The 23,594-nt window shown below is 36.0% G+C and overlaps 2 protein-coding genes across 2 annotated transcripts; one reads left to right on the top strand and one right to left on the bottom strand.

Moving 5' to 3' along the window:
• Positions 1 to 4,062: 4,062 nt before the first annotated feature.
• Positions 4,063 to 6,553, top strand: LOC145088002 (F-box/kelch-repeat protein At1g55270-like). Its single transcript, XM_079026177.1, has 2 exons — positions 4,063 to 4,487; positions 5,076 to 6,553. Exons 1-2 carry the CDS (start codon positions 4,416 to 4,418, stop codon positions 6,324 to 6,326), a joined length of 1,323 nt encoding a protein of 440 aa, XP_078882303.1. The 5' UTR covers positions 4,063 to 4,415; the 3' UTR covers positions 6,327 to 6,553.
• A 3,493-nt stretch (positions 6,554 to 10,046) lies between these two features.
• Positions 10,047 to 11,381, bottom strand: LOC145088001 (transmembrane protein, putative (Protein of unknown function, DUF538)). The gene is made up of 2 exons (XM_079026175.1): positions 10,803 to 11,381; positions 10,047 to 10,363 (listed from the first exon to the last, which is right to left on the bottom strand). The coding sequence occupies exons 1-2, from the start codon at positions 11,283 to 11,285 to the stop codon at positions 10,319 to 10,321; spliced, it is 528 nt and encodes a 175-aa protein (XP_078882301.1). The 5' UTR covers positions 11,286 to 11,381; the 3' UTR covers positions 10,047 to 10,318.
• Positions 11,382 to 23,594: the final 12,213 nt, after the last annotated feature.

The following is a 23,594-nucleotide window of genomic DNA, read 5'->3' as shown; positions in this document are numbered from 1 at the left end:
GATAAACCCAAGTAGCCCTTGTGAAATTATCCACAATAGTCAAGAAAAACCTATAGCCTTCTCTAGTAGACACTTTATAGGGACCCCAGACATCTAGATGAATCAATTCTCCATGTTTGGATAAACTATGAAAACTAAGAGGAAAGGACTCACGTGTTTGCTTAGCCTTATGACAGACATCACAAGGAGGAAGAGAAGTATTATCAAAATTAAGATTATCTTTTAAAGAATTTAAAGCTTGTTAAGTAGGATGACCTAACCTATTATGCCATGTAACTTTAGAAACACAACATTTAGCAAAATTACAAGAACTAATACCTTAGTGAAAAGCATCAAGATAATACAATCCTCCAGACTCTCTACCACTCTACCACCTTCTTTGACTGTAAATCATGTATTTTACAACTATGCTCATTAAAAACAAATTCACAATTTGTTTCTTTGCACAACTTGTGTACAGAAAGAAGGTTTACATTAAAATCAGGAACAACAAAGACATCAAAGAGTGTTAAGTTTTCAGAAAATTGTAAGTTTCCAATTTTGTCAATTTTAGCAAAAGAACCATTTGGATGATTTACAAGAAGATGTAGTTTATAAACATCAGCAGTGTCATGTAGAAGTGACTTGGATGAACTCATATGTTGATTTGCACCTGAGTTAACAATCCACTTTTGATGGTCAATGGTAGAGTGATAAGACCTAAAGAGAGGATACATGCCATATTGGCACTGACAGAAGTATCTTCAGAAGTAGAAGACTTTTCATTGATAAGACTCAAGAGTTTGTTATACTGTTCACTTGTAAGATAATGAGTTCCATCACTTCCAGAGACATCAAAAGTAGTACTAGAAGAAGAAGAACTACTACAAGGAACATATGAAGAATTCACAGAAAAAAGATTTATTTTGATTTTTTTGATTATCATTAAATAAATTCCTAGGTTTAAAGTTATTTGGATAACCAAACAACTTATAACACCTTTCAATAAGGTGTCCCTTAAGACCACAGTTCTTACATTGTAAATTTTGATTCCTTCCCCTATTAGAATTAGAATTTTGACTTCTTTTATCATTAAACCTACTATTAAAAGCAGAGGATTGAGTTTTAGACACACTAGAAGTAGATGACAGAGCCCCATTCTTCTGATGAGATTCCTCTCTAGAAACAATTAAGAAGGCAATTTTAACATTTGGAAGAGGATCCATCAGAAGAATATGACTCTTTACTTGGTTAATAGAGTCATCAAGACCAGTTAAAAACTACATTAACTTCATAAGTTTTGAATTATCATTATATTTAGTAGCAACTTCATAAGTACACTCAACAAGATTAGTAAGACCATCAAATTCTTTCCAAAGAGTATCAAGTTTATTAAAATACTCAGACAAAGAAGACCCATCTTGATTAAATGAATTAATACGTTGATGTACATTAAAAATAAAAGACCCATAAGCTTTGTTATAAATTTGAAAAAGCTCGTTCCAGATATCTACATATGCGTGACCAGAGTAAATTGATTCAAACAATGACCCAAGGTTCCAAGAACACACTACATCATTAGCACGTTCCCATTTGAAAGATTTAAGTTCATCAGTAGAGTCCTTTTTTACACTCCCATCTACAAACCCTAATTTATTTATAGCCTTAAGACTTCTAATCATATAGCTACGCCATACACGAAATTTTTTGATCCTAGTTAATTTGAAATCTACAATTATAGTAACAGTATTATCAGATGGGTGTATGTACAAAGGATCAACGTAGTTTACAGGATCAACCTTAGAACCACTACCAGACTCAGGAGGAGATGTAGAGTCACTCATAGTGCAAGAAAAAAACAATAAAAAAGAACACAGGCTACTGTGATCCTTATGCGTCCAGATGGTCACCACGGTATGTTGGGGCCCAATACAAGAATCACAGAGTCAAAAAATAACCATAGATATCAAATACCAACAAATAATAACTTGTGTACTCAAGACGACCAGGATCTCCCACAACTACAACTAGAAAAAGGGTAGAAGGGAACAAAAAACGCTCATAGAGCAATAAGCCGGAGAACCAACACATATCGACTCATGTTACTCCATTCTCTACAAGTGTTAACGGTAATGAAATCCGTTAACAAAAGATTTATTTTAGAGAACAGGATTGACCGATCGAAGAACGAATCCATACTTGATTCATCAATTAAGGATCTCCACTTGACGACGATTTGTCACTCAAGGATCTCCACTTGAAAACAAACCTGCAAGATCACACAAGAACTCGTAGGACCAGGATCTTAAGAAAAAAACAATAAACAAGACAACGTTTTCAATTTAGGAGAAATTCCAAAAGGAAAACCCTAGATCGGAAATGGAAGAGCCCTAGATGTTCACAGATAGGCCAAATCAATCTGAGATTTCAACAGAAACTTCAAGACTAACCAAACTGTGAAGACCTACAAGGATCTAACCAAACAACAAAAGAAAACAAGAAGTACCTTTCGACCTAGACGAACGTCAGATCACAGATGAACGTCGGAGCACAAAATCGGAGCCTTAAAGCTCTGATACCATGTGAAACAACATAGAAACAAATATTCCCAACATTATCATCTATTATATCAATTTAGGACAAATAGACAGATGGTTTCTAGGTACTTACACAAGAAATCTTCACTACATAAACCCTAATCTACGCTCAATATAATCACTCAAACCTAATCTACTATGAAAATTAAGTAAAACTAAAGAACTCAGAAGCGAGTATACAAACCCTAACTCAACACAACGAAAGGAGAAAAAACGAGAGAAAACTGAGAATGATCTAAAACACTTGTGCTCAAATGAATCCAAATCAAGTTGCAACCCAGAATATATACTTCGGGTAAACGGATCCTTCAAACCCGCACGTCAACCCAGATCAATATCACAAATATGCACTGCAACCCATAACTTTGTAATAATGTCACAAACAACCCAGACCACAAAATAAATATAAAAAACAATCTGAAACTATTTTATATTTAACCCTTTCAATATCGGGACATGTCAAGTTTGAACCAACACATACTTTTAACACATGTACACCATTATAATGCAAAGAAGAGTATTAACAACATGAACATGTCAAAATGAATTTAGCATGCATTAAATTTAATTACCCAATTCATAAGCTCATATTGCAATTGACCAGTTAATTAGATTGATGAAAAAAATTATAAATTCATAATTATAGTTGTTCATCACCATTATATTTTAAGGAGTAAAATAAGAAAATTATGACAAGCCAAGATAATCTTGTTTAATGTGTAAAATCAAATATATGCATAAATTAATTAGGTGATTATCTCATAGAATTATAAACTATGCAGGCTAAATTAATCACACAAAGTCGTCAACCTTTTAGTATTGAGTAATTTAATGAAATAAGTCACAATAATTGGCAAAAAGTCAGAATAATAAAAAAAACCCTTAAAATGCGAAATGTAATAAAAAGTTCAAAACATATTTACACAATCATTCACATTTTGAGGTCTGACCTAATCACTACAACAATGTTGGCTTTATTATTTAATTATAAAAGCATTTTTTAAAGTTAAAGTTCAATATGGCTTACTACCAAAATAATAAGTGAAATTATAATTGCAATATATAAATAGATAAATATAATTTAAAAGTTTACAAAAGTTATTTAAAAATATAACTTCCGTTTTTTAACCAAACTATAACTGATTTAAAAGTAGAACCGTTACAGACTATATAACCTTTTCACCATCCCCCAAATCATGACATTTGTTATTTAATTATGGAAATATTAACTACATGGATTAGTTATCACTATATGTCACTATATGGAATCACCGAATACTATATGCAATTTATTTTTGGTAAAAAAACAAGGATTTATTAGAACTTTAACATTAGTTGACCAACCAAGTTGAATTTTTTTACTTTAGAAGTCTACAATCCATCAACTCATCACTACAATTTCTATTCTTTATTGTTTTCTTCATTTCTTGATTAATAAATTCGAATTCATTGAATTGAATGTTCTATAACCTAACATCATTAACAACAAATCAAACACGGGTCCAGCTAGGATTTCCCAGTTCATCAAAATAGTCTACTCCTCTCGCGTTTTTCAATCTTTGCTTCAAATCTGTCAAGTTTGAAGTTGAAGCACCAACACACTCTCTTCTCAGTTCTCTCTTCGCATTTTTTATATACAATTACTGAAAAGGTTTCGGGTTTATCATATTTCTTTCTCGAATATTGTAATCCTGGGATCAGATTTCTAGATTGCTGGTCTCGCCCTTTTCTCTTGATCTAAGATACGTACTACTCCGACATCTTTACTTATTTGATTTGCGTGTTCGTATCCGAAGAAAAATTATTTAATCGCATGAAATTACTGCAATTGTGAGTTGGATGGCTCAATTATCTGAACCCGAACGGTCTCCCAATGTTCAACAAAGGGGTTTTCGACTTCAAGCTCCACTGGTGAGTCCCGCTTCTTCTTTGACTTCTTCTTGCTTACAGCTTCTGTCTCTCGCGAGGATTTAGGTGACGACACCCAGATGAAATGAACATTTTTTCAGGAATTGTTGGCATTACATGTAAAATAGGTCGTGTGATTTCTCTCTTTACAGAATCATTTGGTTCGTGAGCTGTATTTATAGATATCCTGATGAAATCGAAGAGAATTTTCAAGAAATCTTGACATTAGTCATTACTCACGATGTGGGTTTTTGTCTCTTTTAACTCAATTGTGTGGGGGATTTTGTTTTCATCAGAATTTGGGGATAAAAAGCTTATATCAAATGTAATTTGTTTTTGGATTTCTTGAGCATACCTATCTCCGCTCTCTCTACCTAATGTCTGTTTCTGTGAGCTATGTGTACGATCTATCAGCCTAGTTCGAATGTAAAAGCTTCAGTTTTGTTGTTTCTGTTGCCATCGCTACATGCTTGTCAGCGAAGACATCAGACTTTAGGTCTTTTTCATAAATCATCGATTAGGCTCTATTCTTGATGTTGTTTATTAAATCTGCCGAATTAATTTGGTTACTAACATCGAGAAATGATTCAGGTGGAGTCCGTTTCATGCTACTGTAGAGTCGATGCAGGCTTAAAAACAGTAGCAGGTGCCAGAAAATTTGTCCCCGGATCAAAACTCTGCATCCAACCCGACATCAACCCACGAGCACACAAATCCAAAAACAGTCGCAGGGAAAGAACCAGGGTCCAACCCCCTCTCCTCCCTGGTCTCCCAGACGACCTAGCCATCGCGTGCCTAATCCGGGTCCCACGAGCCGAACACAACAAGCTCCGATTAGTCTGCAAAAGATGGTTCAGACTCCTCTCAGGTAACTACTTCTATTCCCTTAGAAAAAGCTTAGGAATGGCAGAAGAATGGGTGTATGTGTTCAAAAGAGATCGTGATGGGCGTATTTCTTGGCATGCATTTGACCCCACCTACCAACTATGGCAGCCCCTGCCACCTGTCCCGGTGGAATACGGGTCGGCCCTCGGGTTCGGTTGTGCGGTTCTTAGCGGGTGTCATCTTTATCTCTTTGGTGGTAAAGACCCGATTAAGGGTTCCATGAGACGTGTTGTTTTCTATAGTGCAAGAACAAATAAATGGCATAGAGCTCCCGATATGCTTAGAAAAAGACAGTTTTTTGGAGCTTGTGTGATAAACAACTGTCTTTATGTAGCGGGTGGTGAATGTGAGGGGATTCATAGGACGCTTAGGTCAGCAGAAGTTTATGATCCGAATAAACACAGATGGAATTTTATATCGGATATGAGCACTGCTATGGTGCCTTTTATAGGGGTGGTTCATAACGGGAAGTGGTTCTTGAAGGGGATCGGGGCCCACCGGGAGGTTTTGAGTGAAGCGTATACCCCGGAGTCTAATACATGGGAGTCTGTCACGAACGGGATGATTGGTGGTTGGCGGAACCCTAGTATTTCCATGAATGGAAAGCTTTATGCTTTGGATTGTCGCGATGGGTGTAAGATTAGGGTTTATGAAGAGGATACGAATTCTTGGAAAAGGTTTATTGATAGTAAGGTTCATTTAGGGAGTTCGCGAGCTTTGGAGGCTGCAGCTCTTGTTTCATTGAATGGGAAGTTGTGTATTATTAGAAATAATATGAGTATTAGTTTGGTTGATATTTTGAGCCCTGATAAGCAAGTGGAGAGTAATCCTTACCTTTGGGAGAATATTGCTGGAAAAGGTCAGATGAAAACATTGCTCACGAATATTTGGTCAAGTTTATCGGGTAGAAATAGTCTCAAGAGCCACATTGTGCATTGTCAAGTGCTTCAAGCATGAAGAAACGTGTTTTCTGTTTGTGATAGCAGTTGATTCAACGGCTGCAAATAAGAACACAAAGATGCCTTGTGATGTAGTAGGGCATGGTGGTAATTGGCAAACTCAGAGATAAGTTAGGTCTTGTACAAATGGTGAGAAAGCAAGAAACTTTGAACTCATTTTGAGACTGTTTTGCCCTTTTCAGATATTGGTAGCATATTTATGAAATGAACTTTGTGTTGATTACAGATTTTTGACTTTCTAGTCTCGTGATTGTCATCTATGTAAATTCTGACAAGTGACAGGTGACATTTAAAACCATGATAAAAAAAAGTTATATTATTGTCAATTTGGTTTAGGTAGAAGTTTGTAATGATAATAGATGTAGGCCTTTTAAGTCAAACCTTTAACAAAATGTAGTCTAATGTCACGCACTTGATCTTTCAATCTTACTGTTATGGCGCTTAGACCGTGACCAACTCTGTCCAATTTGATCAACCACATAAATCAAGTAAATGAAGCTACGAGGAACCTAAGGTAACAGAGATCTTATGTATACATGGAACTAATAATAGAACTATAAGATTATACATGGGAATAAATAATAAAAATGGAAGAGGTCCTCTTAATGTATGGAATTATGGATTAATGATGAACTTAAACATGGACATGCAACAGATATGTGCAAAACTAGGCCTCAAAGCAGACCTTAATGTTATGGCCCAAAATTATTGGTACGATTCAAGGAGCTAAGCCAACCTAATACTTAGATAATCCTAGATGTTTCTCTTAGTTTCCTTTGTAATCTCTAGAAGGTGTCCTTTTGTTTTGATGTCTATTTTATTCCATGCAAGGCCAAGTCCCTTTCATTTGTACTCACTTCATCTTTTTTGGAGAAATAGAGTTATTAAGCACTCTCTATGTATAAGAATCATCTCTTAGCATTCTTGGTCCCAATATTAATTGCAAGTGCTTCAGACCTCTTCTAACTCTCATTTTAAGGCTTACTCGACTATTTGATAACAAGATTATTGAGTGTCACGCGCACGAGAAATGGACCCCGTCACAAGTGGTGTAAGAGCCTTGTTCAAAATTTAAACTTTAAAGGAAAATGTAGCACGATGATAGGTAGAGCAAGGTACAAGATGAACATGTATGTGGGCGAGAACAATCCCCACCAAGAGACAAGTTCAAACGGTCCAAGTTAGAAGCAAATCACTACCTCATATAGGTATATCCATTGAAGCAATGGAGCCTTACATTTCCCAATTTGAGCTTTTTGCAGATGGACTCAAGGCTTACATGAGGGACGAAAGCAACAATCGAGCTACCCACCCAAGAGAATTATGAAATCGTTGCAACCACTAAGTCCATAATAAACAACATTGGAAATGAGGTCCACGAAATGAGGAGCATCAAGCAAGAACTCATCGATATGCAAAGTTTGTTATGACGAGCTCCTTAAAATGCATGGGAGCTAGATGCAATGCCGGGAATGGAGGATATTTAAGTGATCAACAATCCAAAGCAATAACATCAAGTAAAATCTATTGTGCATCTTTCCTAGGGTTTAAAGTCCTTAAATCGGCTATGTTCAATAACACAAGAAAACAAACATCATATGGAAGAAAGAAACAACGGAACCACATCTCCATGACGAGAGATATACAGATTAAGATCATCAAAATCGTCGAAACCATGATTCATATATGGTAAGATCATTGGATTCAGTATTTTTGAACCAAATCAAGTCAAAGTCATCAATATATGTTTCATATGCGACAAGGTGCATTGGACACAACATTGTCCAAAAGAAAGTCATGAGTAGTGTTTTAAAAACCAGTTTGAACCGGTCGGTCGAACCGGTTGGACCGAGAACTAGAGAATGAAGCAGTTTAACTAGCACCGGTTTTATGTCTATTTCTAAACCGGAATGAACCGACTGGTTTTTACAAAAGCCCGGTTGAACCGGTTAAATTAAATAAAAATACATAAAAATTCATCATTTTGCATAATAAACTTTGGTGTTTTTTTATACCTATTTAGATTTCTTTCAATAAAAATACATGGTAATGTTATGAAGTTTTTTAATATGATTGTATTCATTTGAAATTATATTTTGTTTCCGTATTATACTTTATTTTCTTTTTGATATACGTTGATTTATGTAAAATTATGTTTATTAGTGTATTTGGATATAATTCCAACTTGTATTTACATGTATTTTTAATGTTTAAACATGTGGATGTCTATTTGTGTAGGAAAAATAGGAAAAAAAAATGAAAATTATAGAAACCAGTTGAACCGGCGATCGAACCGGAAACCGATTACTATACCGGTTCAACTAAAATACTGGTTTTTAAAACATTGGCCATGAGTACCTTGGTATAGAAAATGAAGGATGAATATGAGGAAGAAGAACAAGTGCACATCGATACTATGCAATACCTTGGAGCTTTGACTAAGGTCATTCCCAAAAAGGAAAAATAAGACCCAAGGCTATTGTTTTCCAACCTTATGATCAATGATATGATAAACCGAGTATTGATTCACATAATGGCTTCATATAACTTTTTGGATGTTAAGCCAAAAGATTGGGCATTCACTACACACCAAGTTACAACACTATTGAGGTAGTGAAATAAAAATCAAGTTGAATCATCGGTACCACCAAGACAAATGTACATTCACTAGTACACGTGGATGACTTCAAGATCATATCGGGAATGCCTTTTTTTTTTCCATGAAGCCAATACCTTCCCAATCCCGAAGAGTTGTTCCTTAGTAATCATTGATGGTAACAAAATGCGGGTGGTTGAGTTGATGAAAAAGAATGTAAGGCTTGAATCTCGTTCCTACAATACCTAAGAGAATATTGGAACAAATCGCCACAACCAACAAGAGATATCACTAATTGTGGGATGATGCCAACTCAAAAAGGAAGACCAAGAGAAGACATTACAAGACCAAAAATAATGAAGACATAGGAGGAAGATACAATGAAGACTTCTTCGGCATTTGAACATGAGTTACGACCGAAGTTTAGTCGCGATGAGGACGTCACATAATCAAGTATGGGAGGGTGTTAAGGCACAAAGGTCTTCACCCGATCATAAGGGCTAAAACCACCCAACACTTAGATAATTCTAAATATATCTCTTAGTTTCCCTTGTAATCTCTAGAATGTGTCATTTTGTTTTCAATTTTGTTTCTATCCCGTGTAAGGTCGTCTATATAGGGTCAAGTCCCTTCTATTTCTACTCATGAATGTATCATCAAAGCATATACACTAAACGTTTTATTTTTATAAGTGACTAAAATCAGTTACCTTTTTAAATATTATATCAAGTACCACATGTATCCGTTAACCAAACAAAAAAGCAAAGTAACTTTATTAAATATTCTATCAAGTACCACACACAAGTGTTGAACCAAATAATTTGAAAGCAATAGTATTATTATTACTTCATCATTGCCAACTAATTGGACTTATTTAATGATTTGTTACCCAAAATAGTAAACGTGTTTAGCAGAATAAATCTCACAAGTTAAAGAGACGTCACTTTGTAATCGTTTAAACCTTGTCAAGCTGTGTGTTATCAAAACGCTCCTTGCGTAATATGGCTTGTCTTGGGTCCTTTGCAGCTTAGATGTGACACTTGTCCCCAGAAATCAATATCATCAGCAATGTATACATCTACTCTAATTTTGAATCACGCATCATTTGCAACATAAAGAAAATAGGTAAACCACAACACTATATTATTCATGAGTGGCTAATACAAGGGTACATATAATATGACATAGTGGAAAACTAATACGATATGATATCTAACACAATATTATACACTTCTTAGAAGTTAGAACACATTCCCAAACTTTTAACACCATTTTACTCATACAAGAGGCTCAACGAGGCTCAACCATTGGCACAGCCTAGTGGCTTCTGACGTTCAAAAAGACAGGATACAAATATGCCTCTTATTATCATCAAACCTTTAAAGGTCTTGTATCTACTCCGTGATCAGCATTTCAACCTCATCAACAGTGATAGGAAGCTGCAAAACAAGAATATAGACACAATATTAGTGCTCGTTACGCAATCATCAAGATCAGTGACAACTTTGCCCCTGTATAGCGACCTTGGTTAGTAAATTGTAACATAGACAACGAACTTTTCAACAACAGAATGAATGATCTTATGAGCTACCCAAACAGAAAACTTTGCCCCTGTGCTGTGTGTTAGGTAAACCAGACATGTATCCACATCGGAACAATTAGATCATCAAACAAACCTTCGAAGTGTGAAACAAGGTGTATTTTTGCATTCAAGAACTGTATGTTCTTTTAGGAAAGTATCGATCCCTATAAATATAGGGATAGATTTGCTCACTACAATGAATAATGGAGTTGATTTACAACAACACTGGATCTCAAACACAAAAAAGTAAAATAGTAATCATGTTCTGATGTAACTAAGAAGCTAGTAAACAATACCTGAGAGATAGGATTGGATGATTGAGCGCAAGCAACAAGGGCGTTATCTGTACAAGAGTGGACCGTCTCAAACTGATCGATGTCAAGTTTCTTATTAATAAACCCAACAGTGAAGTAGATATTATCAGAACTTGGCAAGTCAACCCTAATTTCATCAACATCGAACCAGAAAAACAACCTTTTCACTTGGATCCCATCCAAATCAGTAATTGATCCGACGTTGAGCTTCCCAGTGATCTTACTGTCATAGTACACAAGGTAATCGAACTGGATATAGCAAGGTTTCTGTAGTTCGACAACGAAGCTTCCATCGTCGGGGGAGAAAGAGTAAGACTTGACGGAATCGGGCAGAAGGCCAGTGGGGAGGCCATATTTGTCGAGGATATCGTAGACCGTGGGTGTTGGGTCGTCGGAGAGTGCGGTGGTTGAGGAGACGACTGCGAGCAGGGTTAGGATTAGGAGGAGTAGGGTTTTGGTCGCCATTGTTGTGGATGTGATAAGAATCGGTGTTGGTAGTGTATTTAAGGGAAAGGGACGTTTTATGGGCAGGTTTTAATTGGGTGAGGAGGTTCGTTCTTACGGGATATAGAGGCGTTAATTAGGTGTAGAGCAACGGCAGCGGCGACTCGTGGAAAGAAAATCAGTCCCACGTGCCGCGATCAACATGGGCGGACCCCTTCGGGGCAGGGTTATATTTTACCCTTACCAACTCCACATAACATCAATAGGCAAGAACACAAATATAGGTGCATTCATTCCTTCCAAACCAGTGCTTAAACCACTTAAGAAATGACTCACCTCTAGTCCAAGTTTTCTGAAGCTATGAATACTCTAACGCCCCTAAAAGAATACACAAAGAAATGATCATAAACAACTCATAAAAATCAATTTGGTTCTGTCCAGACGAACCTCACGTTGTGACCAAGGTGGTGTCATGTTGTGAGCTCCAGCTCCTTCGCGATTCAGGCCCGATCAGTTCCTTCTTCATGTCGTGACATCAAACAACCGTTAGGGTTTGACCAGTCAAGTCCATGTCATCACGACGTGACAAAGGGTTTGCTCACGTCGTGACTAAGAAAACATTCGCAAATTCATTTGTTTAAGGACTCGACCTCACAACGTGACAAGGAAATGCTCACGTCGTGAAAACTGACAGTTACAAAATTTTTGATCATCGATTGAACCTTTCCTTTTGCTCAATTTGGGTCCGATCAAAACCTCCATTAGGGTGTTCTTAACCCCTAAAGACCCTTTCTAAATGACTACAAAGATATGGACAAGAGTGGGACAATCAAACACACCAAAATTGATACGTATTTTATGCACTAAGTAATAAACCAACTAATCTAGACTAACTAATACGTAATACACAGTGTATCTAATCGAATAGCAAGATAGTTAAGGTAAGTAGGGTATCAGACACATTGAATGATAATAACAGTTAAGATAACTACTAAATGCTAACTAATTTTAATGATTAATAAAATAGGGTTTTTTTTTTCTTTCTATTTTTGCAAGTCTAGAAACTTAAACACTACTTATCAGAGAAACAATTTGGCAAAGAAACAATTTAAAACTAAAGAAGAAACAAAGAAACGATTTTTAATCAAGAATTTAAAGAGACTTTCGCTTAGATTCAATTCGCTTGCTCCTATGGTTGATTTCGTGGAAAGTGCAATCAATTATTATTTTGTTGTATACCGATTAGATTGATTAGAATTATGATCAATAGACTAATTGAATAGTTACACAAGTTCAATCATTCAATGATCAATTAGACAATTAAACAAGCAAACTAGTAATTCAAATTATGCAAGACTTGTAATTTTGATTGACATAAACGGTTATAAACATCAATTCAATACATGATTGCTCTTCATATATCATAAGATTCAAGCCAATTAAGATAGATACATAATACAATCTCAATTAAACTCAACAATAAACAAAAAATAAGTTGTCATTAACATAAAAAGATTCTTTAATAAGCAAGCATAATAAATAAGCAACTAGTAAGAATCTAAATCCACGTAATCAACACATAGTATGCAAGATCATCTACTCTAAAAACAAGTTAGGGTTTTTAGCCAATAAATACTAGAAACAAACACATAAAAACGAAATCCACCTTGCTAAGCATGATCAAAACAAAGTAATTAAGTGATTAAGAGTAATGTTGCCTTTAGATCTCTTCAAAATTAAGCTCTCAATCGAATTTTGCACTCCAAAGCCTCCAAAGGAAGTCTCCGGTCTTCAAAAGTCGACAATAGCTTCAAGCATAAGTTAGGGTTGAGAGAGAAATGAATCTATTTATAAAACCCAAAATTAGACTACCACGTCATGGCAATTAGGCACCATGGTGCGGCGATCATTAAAATTATGTATCCGCCAAGTAACTCTATGATCGATAAGTTTCCATTCAACACAATGTGATTAGTGATCACTATGTCGTGGTACTCCAGTTTCAAGGCTTCTTTGACTTCAGTTGACTCGATCCAATTTTCCCTCCTCCAGCTCCACAATAGCTTCCTTTTAATCCCGAGCATGTCTTCACTGCTAAACATATTTTAAATAAATTAAGCACCTTTTGTTCTATAATGATCATAAATGTAGCAAAAATTATTACGATAATGCATGAAATATATGACTAAATATGCACAGATCAAAATACCCCAAACTTGACTTTAACTTGTCCCCAAGTAAAGCTGATTTTATCATCATATCATCACATCAAAACCCTAGCCACCAACATCACATAGAACAATCCATATTAAGCTCGTCCATTACATCAAGACCACAATTTATGGTACACGATGCAAGGGAACTTAATCTTCAACCCTTATTGGTTAGAGGTATTAGTCTAAAGTGCAATGACTACTTCTCCTGGATACATTTATGGTACACGATGCTAAACATATTATGTACCTCAAACTAAGCAAGTTCATGTTTTTGTCCCATAATTTCACTAGGATAGGGAAGCCACAAATACACTAGAGCATATGTTGGCTCAAATAAACATCGATGCTCGCATCAGATCGTCCCACACAACACTAGCAACTTAGGTCTCAACACAACAATACAACAATATTTTTTTAACTAGATTCAATTTTAGACCATTATTTCAAGTCTCTCTAAAAACTTTATCCTAGTCATTTTTCATATTATACATATATATATATATATATATATATATATATATATATATTTAAGTATGCTTGTTATTCCTATGTTCAACCCCTACCCCACACTTAATTCATGAAATGTCCTTAATGCATGCTTTAAAAATGAAAGAACATAAAAGTAAAGAGATAAATTGGAACAGACATCACTGGGATAGAAGTGGCGAGGTTGAACTTGAATCTTGTGTGGTTGAAATCTCATGAAACAGTTGGAAAACTGTACTTTCGACTGCTATTAGAATGAGCTTCAATGAACCAAGAAATATGGACTTCAAATAGTGCGAAACAAGCAACCAAAAATGGTGAAGTTGAGCATCACCACGTCGTGGTCTTTTGTAACTGGAATCTGATCACTAGTTTCTTCATGACCACATTGTGGTATAATGTGACCACACCGTGGTTGTAGCTTTTCCAGACTAAAACGACTTCTATCCAACACGATTTTGGCCAAGAAAACATAATACCAAAGTGGTATACCACTCTATTCTACTGTAAACTCTCTCTTCCAATTATAATGATTAATAAATCATCATCTCCACTCAAAATCTTTTTTCTTTTAAGTCGCGAATTTCACCCCTCACTTAAGTTTTTGTCTCGTCTCTCGGAAATCATTCATCACATCCTCTCATCATCTCACTATGTTTTTGTGAAATCCAAAAACAAACAAGTAATAAAAAAGGAAAAGAATCACACAAATTAAAATTACTTAAATCCTAACTTACTTTAAGTCCTAACACAACCAAACAAAAAAAATTGTCTTGAAACAAACCACACAAAACAGAAAACAAAATCAAAATTAAGGATAATCACTCCTTATCGTTTCCTTCTCCAGCTCCACTGCCACCGGCACCTCCTCGACTCTCTGCCCACAGCTCGTCCCAATTCAGGATGTAAGTGTATGAAGTAGGGTACCCATCAGGTCGATCGATTGCCATATTTTGCACCATAAGATTTATGTGCATCCCCATATAGTTCATACCCGCCCCAGATTATCCTGATACCTCCTCATCACGACATTGTAGGCATCCATGGGTAGATTGTATTCCTTAAGTATAACCTGTGGGTCCTCCATCATATCATCTAGCCTCCTCCTAACTCACCTCACCTCCGGAGCATCCACTGGATTATCTTGAGGTATCGAGTAGTTACCACCCCCATTGTCATGTATTATGTGTGCCCTCTTAAATAGAAGTCATATAAAAGGGCTGGTATTCTACAAGGTTAAAAATCTAGCCTCCCATAGCTCAAAAACACCATATGATCGGGATAATTTCATGATGAGCATTCCTCCAATGAGTAGTGCTCCTTTGTTATCCTTTCCTGCCCGAGATGCTAAAAAATCAGTCATACAATGCGGGAGATTGCAAAAGACATCTGGTGTAATAATGCTCCATAGGAAAAACACATCAAGGCTTGAAACTTTATCCCCTTCCTTTCTTTGGTTGATGGAGAAGGTAATGAGGCGGTGGATAATTTGATGGATAGGTGACCGGATGTCACCCTCTTGAGCCGTTCCCATGATATATGTCCCGTTTGCAATAGTGCTCCACCAATTTGCATCATTGATACCATCTGGAAAAGTTTTGTGGAAATGATTAAGAAATATGATGAACCCCTTTGTCATAACCTCAGATTGGTCTTAAAGATCCAATCGTCATGTTAGCTCTGCCATACTACACTCTCTCCTTTCTCCTCCCAAGCAAAAAGTAAATTTTCCTGTATCATGGATTTCGTCCCTTTTTCTAGACCTAAATATGTTGAGTAATTCCACACATAATTCCTTATAGATCGGTTCTTGAATTATGAATAATCGTCTCCATCCCATGTATGTGATCCTAACTCCATCCCCAACAAACTCTTTAATAAAAAATGGGTCAAGTGCTTCCACAAGTCCTACCTCTTGCAATCAATCCCAATCCTAAGGATTTGGCACATTGACCTCCCTAACCTCCATCGAAGCTAATTTGTTCCTCCATTTGACCAAAACCGTGGGCTCAACAACCGTAGGGAAGTTGTACCATGGAAATTCTTGAGGTTCACGTGGGTTTCCTTGCATCATTCCTCTCATTTTTTGCACAAACAATAACACAAACAACCCAAACCAAAACATCAAATTAGATGTGAAACAGAAATAGACGCCGTGGTTAAATATCACCATGTCGTGGCGGACGAACAGGTTCGGCGATGGGGTTTCAAATAGGATAAATTCGACCGATTAAACACAAATCAAGCACAAGGGTTTTGTTTAGGCTGAATAATATCACCATTAGGCATAACTTTCATATCAAAATCGAAAAAAAATAACCCTAAATCAACTCAAATCCGAAACTTTTTTATTGAGAAATCCCTAAAAATCGATCCAACAACCAAGTTTATGCTCAAAATCAACATTATAGCACTAATTAACTGATTAGGAGTAGAAAGATTGTACTTTTTATGGAGAAGAGAACTAAAAACTGGAGATTCTTGGAGAAAAAATGTCATGGAGAGAAAGCAACGGCGTGTTGAGTGTATTAGGTGAAAAATGTTTTCAATTTTGGCTTTTAGGGTTAAATACACTTACTACCTAATAACCTTCACCACGTCGCAACAAATAGGCACCACGCCATGGTGTTTTGAATTCTCGCGATTAGGGGTGCAAATGAGCCAAGCCTGGCCAGGCTCGGCTCGAGCTCGTTTAAGTTATACGAGGGTCGAGCTCGAGCTTGGCTCGATTCGAGCTTTCTTTTACTAAGTTCGGATCGAGCTCGTAAAGAATTATAAAAGCTCGGCTCGGGCTCGTGCTCAGCTCGTTTGTTGTTTGATGTGCCTAAATAAGCTTAAGTTCGGCTCAAGCTCGTTAAGAAGCTCGTTTACTAATACCCGAAATCCATAATGTTGGGTTTTGAGCATTCTAACACTCCTAAGTGTACATGCAACCCTAAATACCTTGGATCTATGTTTTCTCTATTATACATGCAAATAAGAACTTCCAAGGTATTATCCTAATTTAGCATACAAAACAATGAATGTAACAAGATAGAATACATCCTCAAATGCCATTGTAAGGATATTTTAAAATAAATAAATCAAAATTTTTTCCTTTTATTTTAAAACTTTGCGGAAAAACTTATCCTTACAATCCATATGAAAAACTTGTTGTTATCTATTCCTAAGCAATATCTCATAACTCCTAAGAAGTAGCTCAAGAATCCGATCTTCAAACTATGCGATAGAAATCCATCTACGCCATCAGATTCAGCATATTCTTTCTTTAAGTTTCTTCACTTTTCTTTGATTCTTAAAACATCACCATGTGACCTAGTCACATCATGTATCAAGAATCTCAGAATAGAAACTTAATAGAGTTAGATAGTGGACTTTACCTGAAGTAGAGTCAAACTTATTGACTTTAACATCCTTAGGTAAATTTTGGCAGCTTCGCAACCAATGCCCCTTTCTTTGGCAATACAAACATATGGACCCTTTGATAATGGTACACGAGACTATCACAGACTTAGCTTTTCTCTTTACCATTTGGTCAACCGAGTTGACTATGGCTGATCCCTTTCCATTGCGAAGAGAATGCTTTACTGGATATCCAATGTCATCATTGTCAATGTCCATAAAGTTTTAGGAAGTTGATCTTAGCAAATAGATAAGATCATTAAGGGTCTTGTCATAGTCTGTTTCATAGGTGTCCCAAAGGAACTCACTATGTGACTTAGAAAGTGGTTGAACCACCAACTTTCTCAAGACTTTGACACCCAACTCTCCCGGCTTGTCAATATGTGACTACATCTCTAAGATGTGACCACACCTAGACCTTGCCTTGCCAATAGGGCTTGAGTGACCTTAAACTTTTCCAAGAACTTGAGGGTTAGGGAGAATAATTGGAGGAGGAGAAAGAAGTATGATATCCATGGGACATCATCTTCATTAGGAAACCTTGTTTCAAGAGATTTGGGAAGATCATAGTTGCCTAAACCAGACATCTTTTGGGAGATATTCAAGATAGTTGATTTAAAGTCCTTAATATGACACCCAATATGAAATATTAAGGCTAGGACCCAACAAACTATTTCTTAACTTAGAAGAGGTATGCCGTAATCCAAGCTATAAAATATTTGAAGGTAGGTGAATGACGATTCAACAATTTCGACCAAGATAAACGAAATGTATTATTAGGTTTTAATTGGTTTTGAAACTCCTAGATCTTTGAGATTCATTGAAATTTTCAAAGGCATGTTTCAATCTCGAGTGTGCCCTTCAGGTTTTGTGACTGGGATGCCGAGGATCACAAAACAAGGTGTGAAGTAACCATGCAAATTACTTGGTACCCTTAAGTGTTTACCCCTTAATCGATGTGCCGGTTAACCACACACGCTCCATCGATACTATGATAAACATTAAGTTACCCTTTGCCTACCTTGTTAAATACGCGTTAGTGTGCCGGTTAACCACACACGCTCCACAAACCGACTTAAACAAAGTGCAAAGTGTAATTTCATGGATTAGCACCTTATTCACATTTTTCCTAAGTAACTAAGATTGGGTATTATTAAGAGTTTAGTTACTTAGTATTTATCATTAATACTTTTAATGAAGGGAGAATTTATAAGTCCTTGTCTTACCCGTTCGGCTAACGACCCTCCACCGGTCAAGCAAGCGGTGGGTGAGAGTGGACACCCATTAAGTTGCCATTTTATAGGCAACAACCTTATACCCACCTTATAGACCGGCTTCGTGAATGAGGCGTACTAGCGGTAAGACTGACTTTATTCTTATACTTATATATAAATATTATTAACTTATAATATTATAAAGTATAAGGGTTGAATTTTAACTTTTAAAATTCTAAGGGCTAACTTGGAATTAAAGTATTCATAAGTGAAAACTTTTCAAATTCCAAAACTTGAGGGCAAGTTTTGAAACTATTCAAAACTAATTAATTCCATAACTAGTGTGTTTAAAGTAGTTTTAATCCAAAAACTCTTCAAGTTCCATAACTTGAGGGCAAGTTATGGAAGACTTTAAACTAATAAAAAAACTAACTTTTCTTTATTTTATAACTTATGGATTTAATTATGGTTACATATTTATTCTTTAATGAAGTGACTCTTGAACTTCCATAACTTGAGGACAAGTTATGGAGTCATAAAAAAATTATTCAATGACATAAGACTCTTCATTTTGTAACCATTGCCAACTTTTATGAGTTTTATGAGTCTTTAATGTGACTCTTCATGTAACTTGAGGACAAGTTACACAAACACATTTTATACTCAACTCTTAGATTAAAATGGATTGAAAACAACTATTTCAATTAACTTTTCTATTAATCTAAGCAACTCATAAGAACAAGATAATTCAAATCAAACTTTTTCATGTAATTAGTCTAAACCTTAAACTAATACAAAACATGAATCTATTGACAATTATCTTTGAAAATGGATTAGCATGAACATTACCACATCAAAAACAAGTTTTTAAGTTCAAAAACAACTTAGGGTAATGTTCCTAGTCCATTTCTAGCCAAAAACCTCGAAAATATGCTGTCTGGGGCTCCTACTCGGCGAGTGCATGAACCTACTTGGCGAGTAGGATGATTTTACTCATGGACTCGGCGAGTTCATCAGTGGACTCGGCGAGTCCATCAGTGGACTCGGCGAGTCCAGTGCCCAGAAAGCCAGAAAATCGAGTTTTTCAGCATTTTTCAGCAATTTGCATCAAGTATAAGAGAAAACAAGCCTAGGCTCTGATACCACTGTTGGGTTTTGAGCATTCTAACACTCCTAAGTGTACATGAAACCCTAAATACCTTGGATCTATGTTTTCTCTATTATACATGCAAATAAGAACTTCCAAGGTATTATCCTAATTTAGCATACAAAACAATGAATGTAACAAGATAGAATACATACCTTTTTGATGTAGAAAGTCTTCATGAAGCTTGAGTGCCTAGCCCCAATAGTGTGGAAGCCTCAAATGGAATCACAATCACCAAAACACTTAGAATAGCTTGAGAGAATTCTACAACTCATGAAATCGGCTAGCCCTTTCACTTCACACTCTAGTGGCCGATTTTGGTCAAGAATAAGATGCTTATATAGTTAGGGTTACACCATGTAAACCCTAGTTGACATGGCCTTTCATTTCCATGATCCATGGGTACAAATACACCATTGAGCATCCATGGACCATCCTATGGGTTTTAGCCCAACTTGATTATCCATGGAGCATTAGCCCACTATACAAGTATGGATGATTTACACAATCAACCCATATATTTAATTAGTCTTCTTTTGATCACTTAATTAATCCTAGATTAATTCTTGATCAATACTAATTAAATAATCTTATTATTCTTATTATTAATATACTAGAACTTATAATATATTAATAACCATAAGTGTCTTATTTCTCTCATTATAGTCTATCCAAGTGCATGATGGTATGCAACCCAAATGGACCATGCCGGGTCGGGTCAAGTCTTACCAATTATAGTTATGGACTTAGACATTAATCCAACACATAATTTCCCAAATATTTTTTTATTTTAATATAAGAAAATAATAATAAATTATATTATATAAAGGCTCGTTTAGGCTCGCGAGCCTAATCGAGCTTAGTGACATAGGCTCGAGCTCGAGGTCATTTAAAAAACGAGCTTAATATTAAGCTCGAGGTCGGCTCGGGCTCGTTTAAAACCGGTTTCGAGTCGAGCTTTTAACGAGCCGATCCAGAGTAGCTCGCGAATAGCTTGGCTCATTTGCACCCCTACTCGCGATTATTGGAACTGTTTTAGCCACCACGATGTGGGAACAACTCATCCACGTCGTGGTGCTGCACAATGCATTTTTTAAATTCTTTCAAAAAAAATTCAATTAAAAACACCACACCCCACATTTGTGCCTTACTTGCCCTCATAGCAACAATCATTAACAATAATAAAGAGTGAAAAATCTTTTTTTAAAACACAAACTAAAACAAACCAAAATGAAACGAAAACTAAAAGCAAAAAAGAAAGAAAATGCATACTCAAATCCTGGGTTGCCTCCCGTAAGTGCTTATTTTTTAGGAGTCTTGAGTTGGACTCCTTCCCACCGTACGTTGTGGCGGCTGCCCCCAAGATCACATTCTCCCATTCTTTCTCTTCACATGGCATACCTTTTTCATATCTTTTGAACCAATGTCCATTGACCTTAAATTTCATGCCATCATATTTGATGAGCTCAATTGCTCCATGTGGATACACTTCTATCACCATGAATGGTCCATACCATTGTGTCTTAAATTTTTCGGGGAAAAGCTTCATTCTTGAATCGAAAAAATAACTTTTTGTGCCGCTTCAAAATCTTTGTTTCCTCACAACCTAGTATCATGTCATTTCTTTGTTTTGTCCTTGTAAATCAATGAATTGGTGTAGGATTCATTCGTCAACTCATCCAAGGCATTCATTTGCATCAAACTATTAATGCGCAATTCAGGAAGTTTAAAATTACAAATCTTTAAAGTCCAATAAGCTTTGTGTTCAATTTCAACCGGTAAATGACAATTTTTTTCCAAAAACTAGCCTATAAGGCATAGTACCAATTAAGGTTTTTAAAGTGGTTTGAAATGCCCACAATGCGTCATCGATTTTTTAGACCATTCCTTTTTATTAGAACCAACCGATCTTTCAAGTATTCTTTTTATAGCCTTATTAGTGACTTTGGTTTGCCCGCTTGTTTAAGGGTGATAAGGTGTTGCAAACCTATGGTGTACACCATATTTTTGTAACACCTTTGCAAGTTGTTCGTTTGCAAAGGGGGTGCCCCGATCACTTATTATTGCTCTTGGAAAACCAAATCAAGAAAACATTTTTTTTTAGAAATTTAACAACCACATGTGTGTCATTAGTGGGTAAAGCTTGCGCTTCCGCCCACTTCAACACGTAGTCAACAACAACTAAAATATACTTGTTACCTCGAGATGCCAAAAATGGACCCATGAAATGTCACAACTAGAAATTTTGTGTCATGTAATCTATACACTCAAGTAAAATGTTGAATCAAAAATTTAAGAGCATGTGTGATACCTATTATTATGACATCAAAAAACTTCAATTAAATACACCATACAAGTGTTACAAATAGTCAATAAGCAATTGGAAAGCATAGAAGTTCTTGTTTAGGTCCATTTTGGACTAGGACTTCCTTATTGGACCCATTGGGCCAATAAGCCTCCAATTTGACTATCATGAGATTAGAACCTTTTAATGGGCTCTAATTGGACCCACATTAATTTATTTCAACATTTTGGGCCATATTGGGCCTAGAATGAAATAAATTAAATATTATGAATCATAATTAACTCAAACTAACCCAACAAAGTGTAAAAATCATATTATATTTTTTTTTGGGTCAAAAATCATCCAACTTAACTCCTACATGGGCTGAGGGGCAATAAAGCCCAAAAACTCTTTTTCCCTTCCATATTCTCGGCCCAAGGCCCAAATCCAAGAAGAGAAGAGGGGTTTGACTTTCTCATGCCACCTCACTTTTGCATGGAGGATATCCAAGCCTTTTACACTCCAAACATCCATACAATCTCATTCTTCCATGCAAACATCACCTCAAGGTCTCTACTTCTCTCTCTCCCTCTCCCTTCTTGTTTCGGCCGAGAGTAACCCACACACACACACCTCACAAACTCTCTCTAAATTACTCAAGAAATCATCCCCTCTCTCCATTCCAAAAACCTCGAAAATTTGGCTTGAAGCCTAAGGATCATCATAAAGAAATTCATCATCTAAGGTAAGTTAATGTTTAACTTATGATCTAACTCCCTCCACTTCATTAAAATCTCTTCTAAATTCATTCACTCTTATGATCTTGCATCCTAGAGGTCGAAATCTTCATCAAAGGGTGCTAAGGCCAAAAATCACTTCATTTCTTCCATCTTTTCTCCAAAAACCGAAACCACACCCTAAGGTGAGTTTCATACTCCCTATTTTTCTGTTTTATAAGTTTTTTTTTTTTTTTGGGGGGGGGGGGGGGGGAATACAAGTGAAAGTGTAGATCTATATGTGTTTTGTATGCCTTGTATGATTTCTATGCTTATATGTGTGTTTATAATGTTGGATCTAGCCATAAACCCCTAAAAATCGAGATATACTTTATGTTAAATGATACTAGCATCAAATATATTTCTACACACAAAGTGTTCCAAGAAAAATAGCTAAATGGCTTAATAACATTTTCTTTGGGCTAAAAACTCAATTTTTGGACATAAAATGTTAAAAATATAAAGTTAAAGGGCCCAAAAATGAAATATTTCGAATTCTGATGGGTGAGATGAGTCAAAACAGTTTCCATAATGTATTTTCTGAAAATATACTTTTTGGAGGATTAAAAACATAAATTTCAAGCTTAATGGGCTAAAAATGGCATTTTCGGCCCAATAGGGCCCAATATGCGAAATTTTCTGTTTTGAAGGGCCAAAACTGTGTTTTTCTGTAAAACAGTGGACTACTAGTGTTCCAAGTCCTTTTCTAGGGTTTAAAATGCTTTTCAAATTTAAAAAGGACCAAAGTTGCAAAAATTTTCCAAATTGGGCCAAAATTGTAAAAACTGCAAAAAAGAGGGGTTAC

This window comes from Lactuca serriola, chromosome 2, assembly GCF_051521515.1.
Source record: "Lactuca serriola cultivar US96UC23 chromosome 2, Lser_US96UC23_V15, whole genome shotgun sequence".
Lineage (NCBI taxonomy): Eukaryota > Viridiplantae > Streptophyta > Magnoliopsida > Asterales > Asteraceae > Lactuca > Lactuca serriola.
The sequence above is the reverse complement of the archived record's forward strand: the minus strand, read 5'-3'. Positions and strand labels throughout refer to the sequence as shown.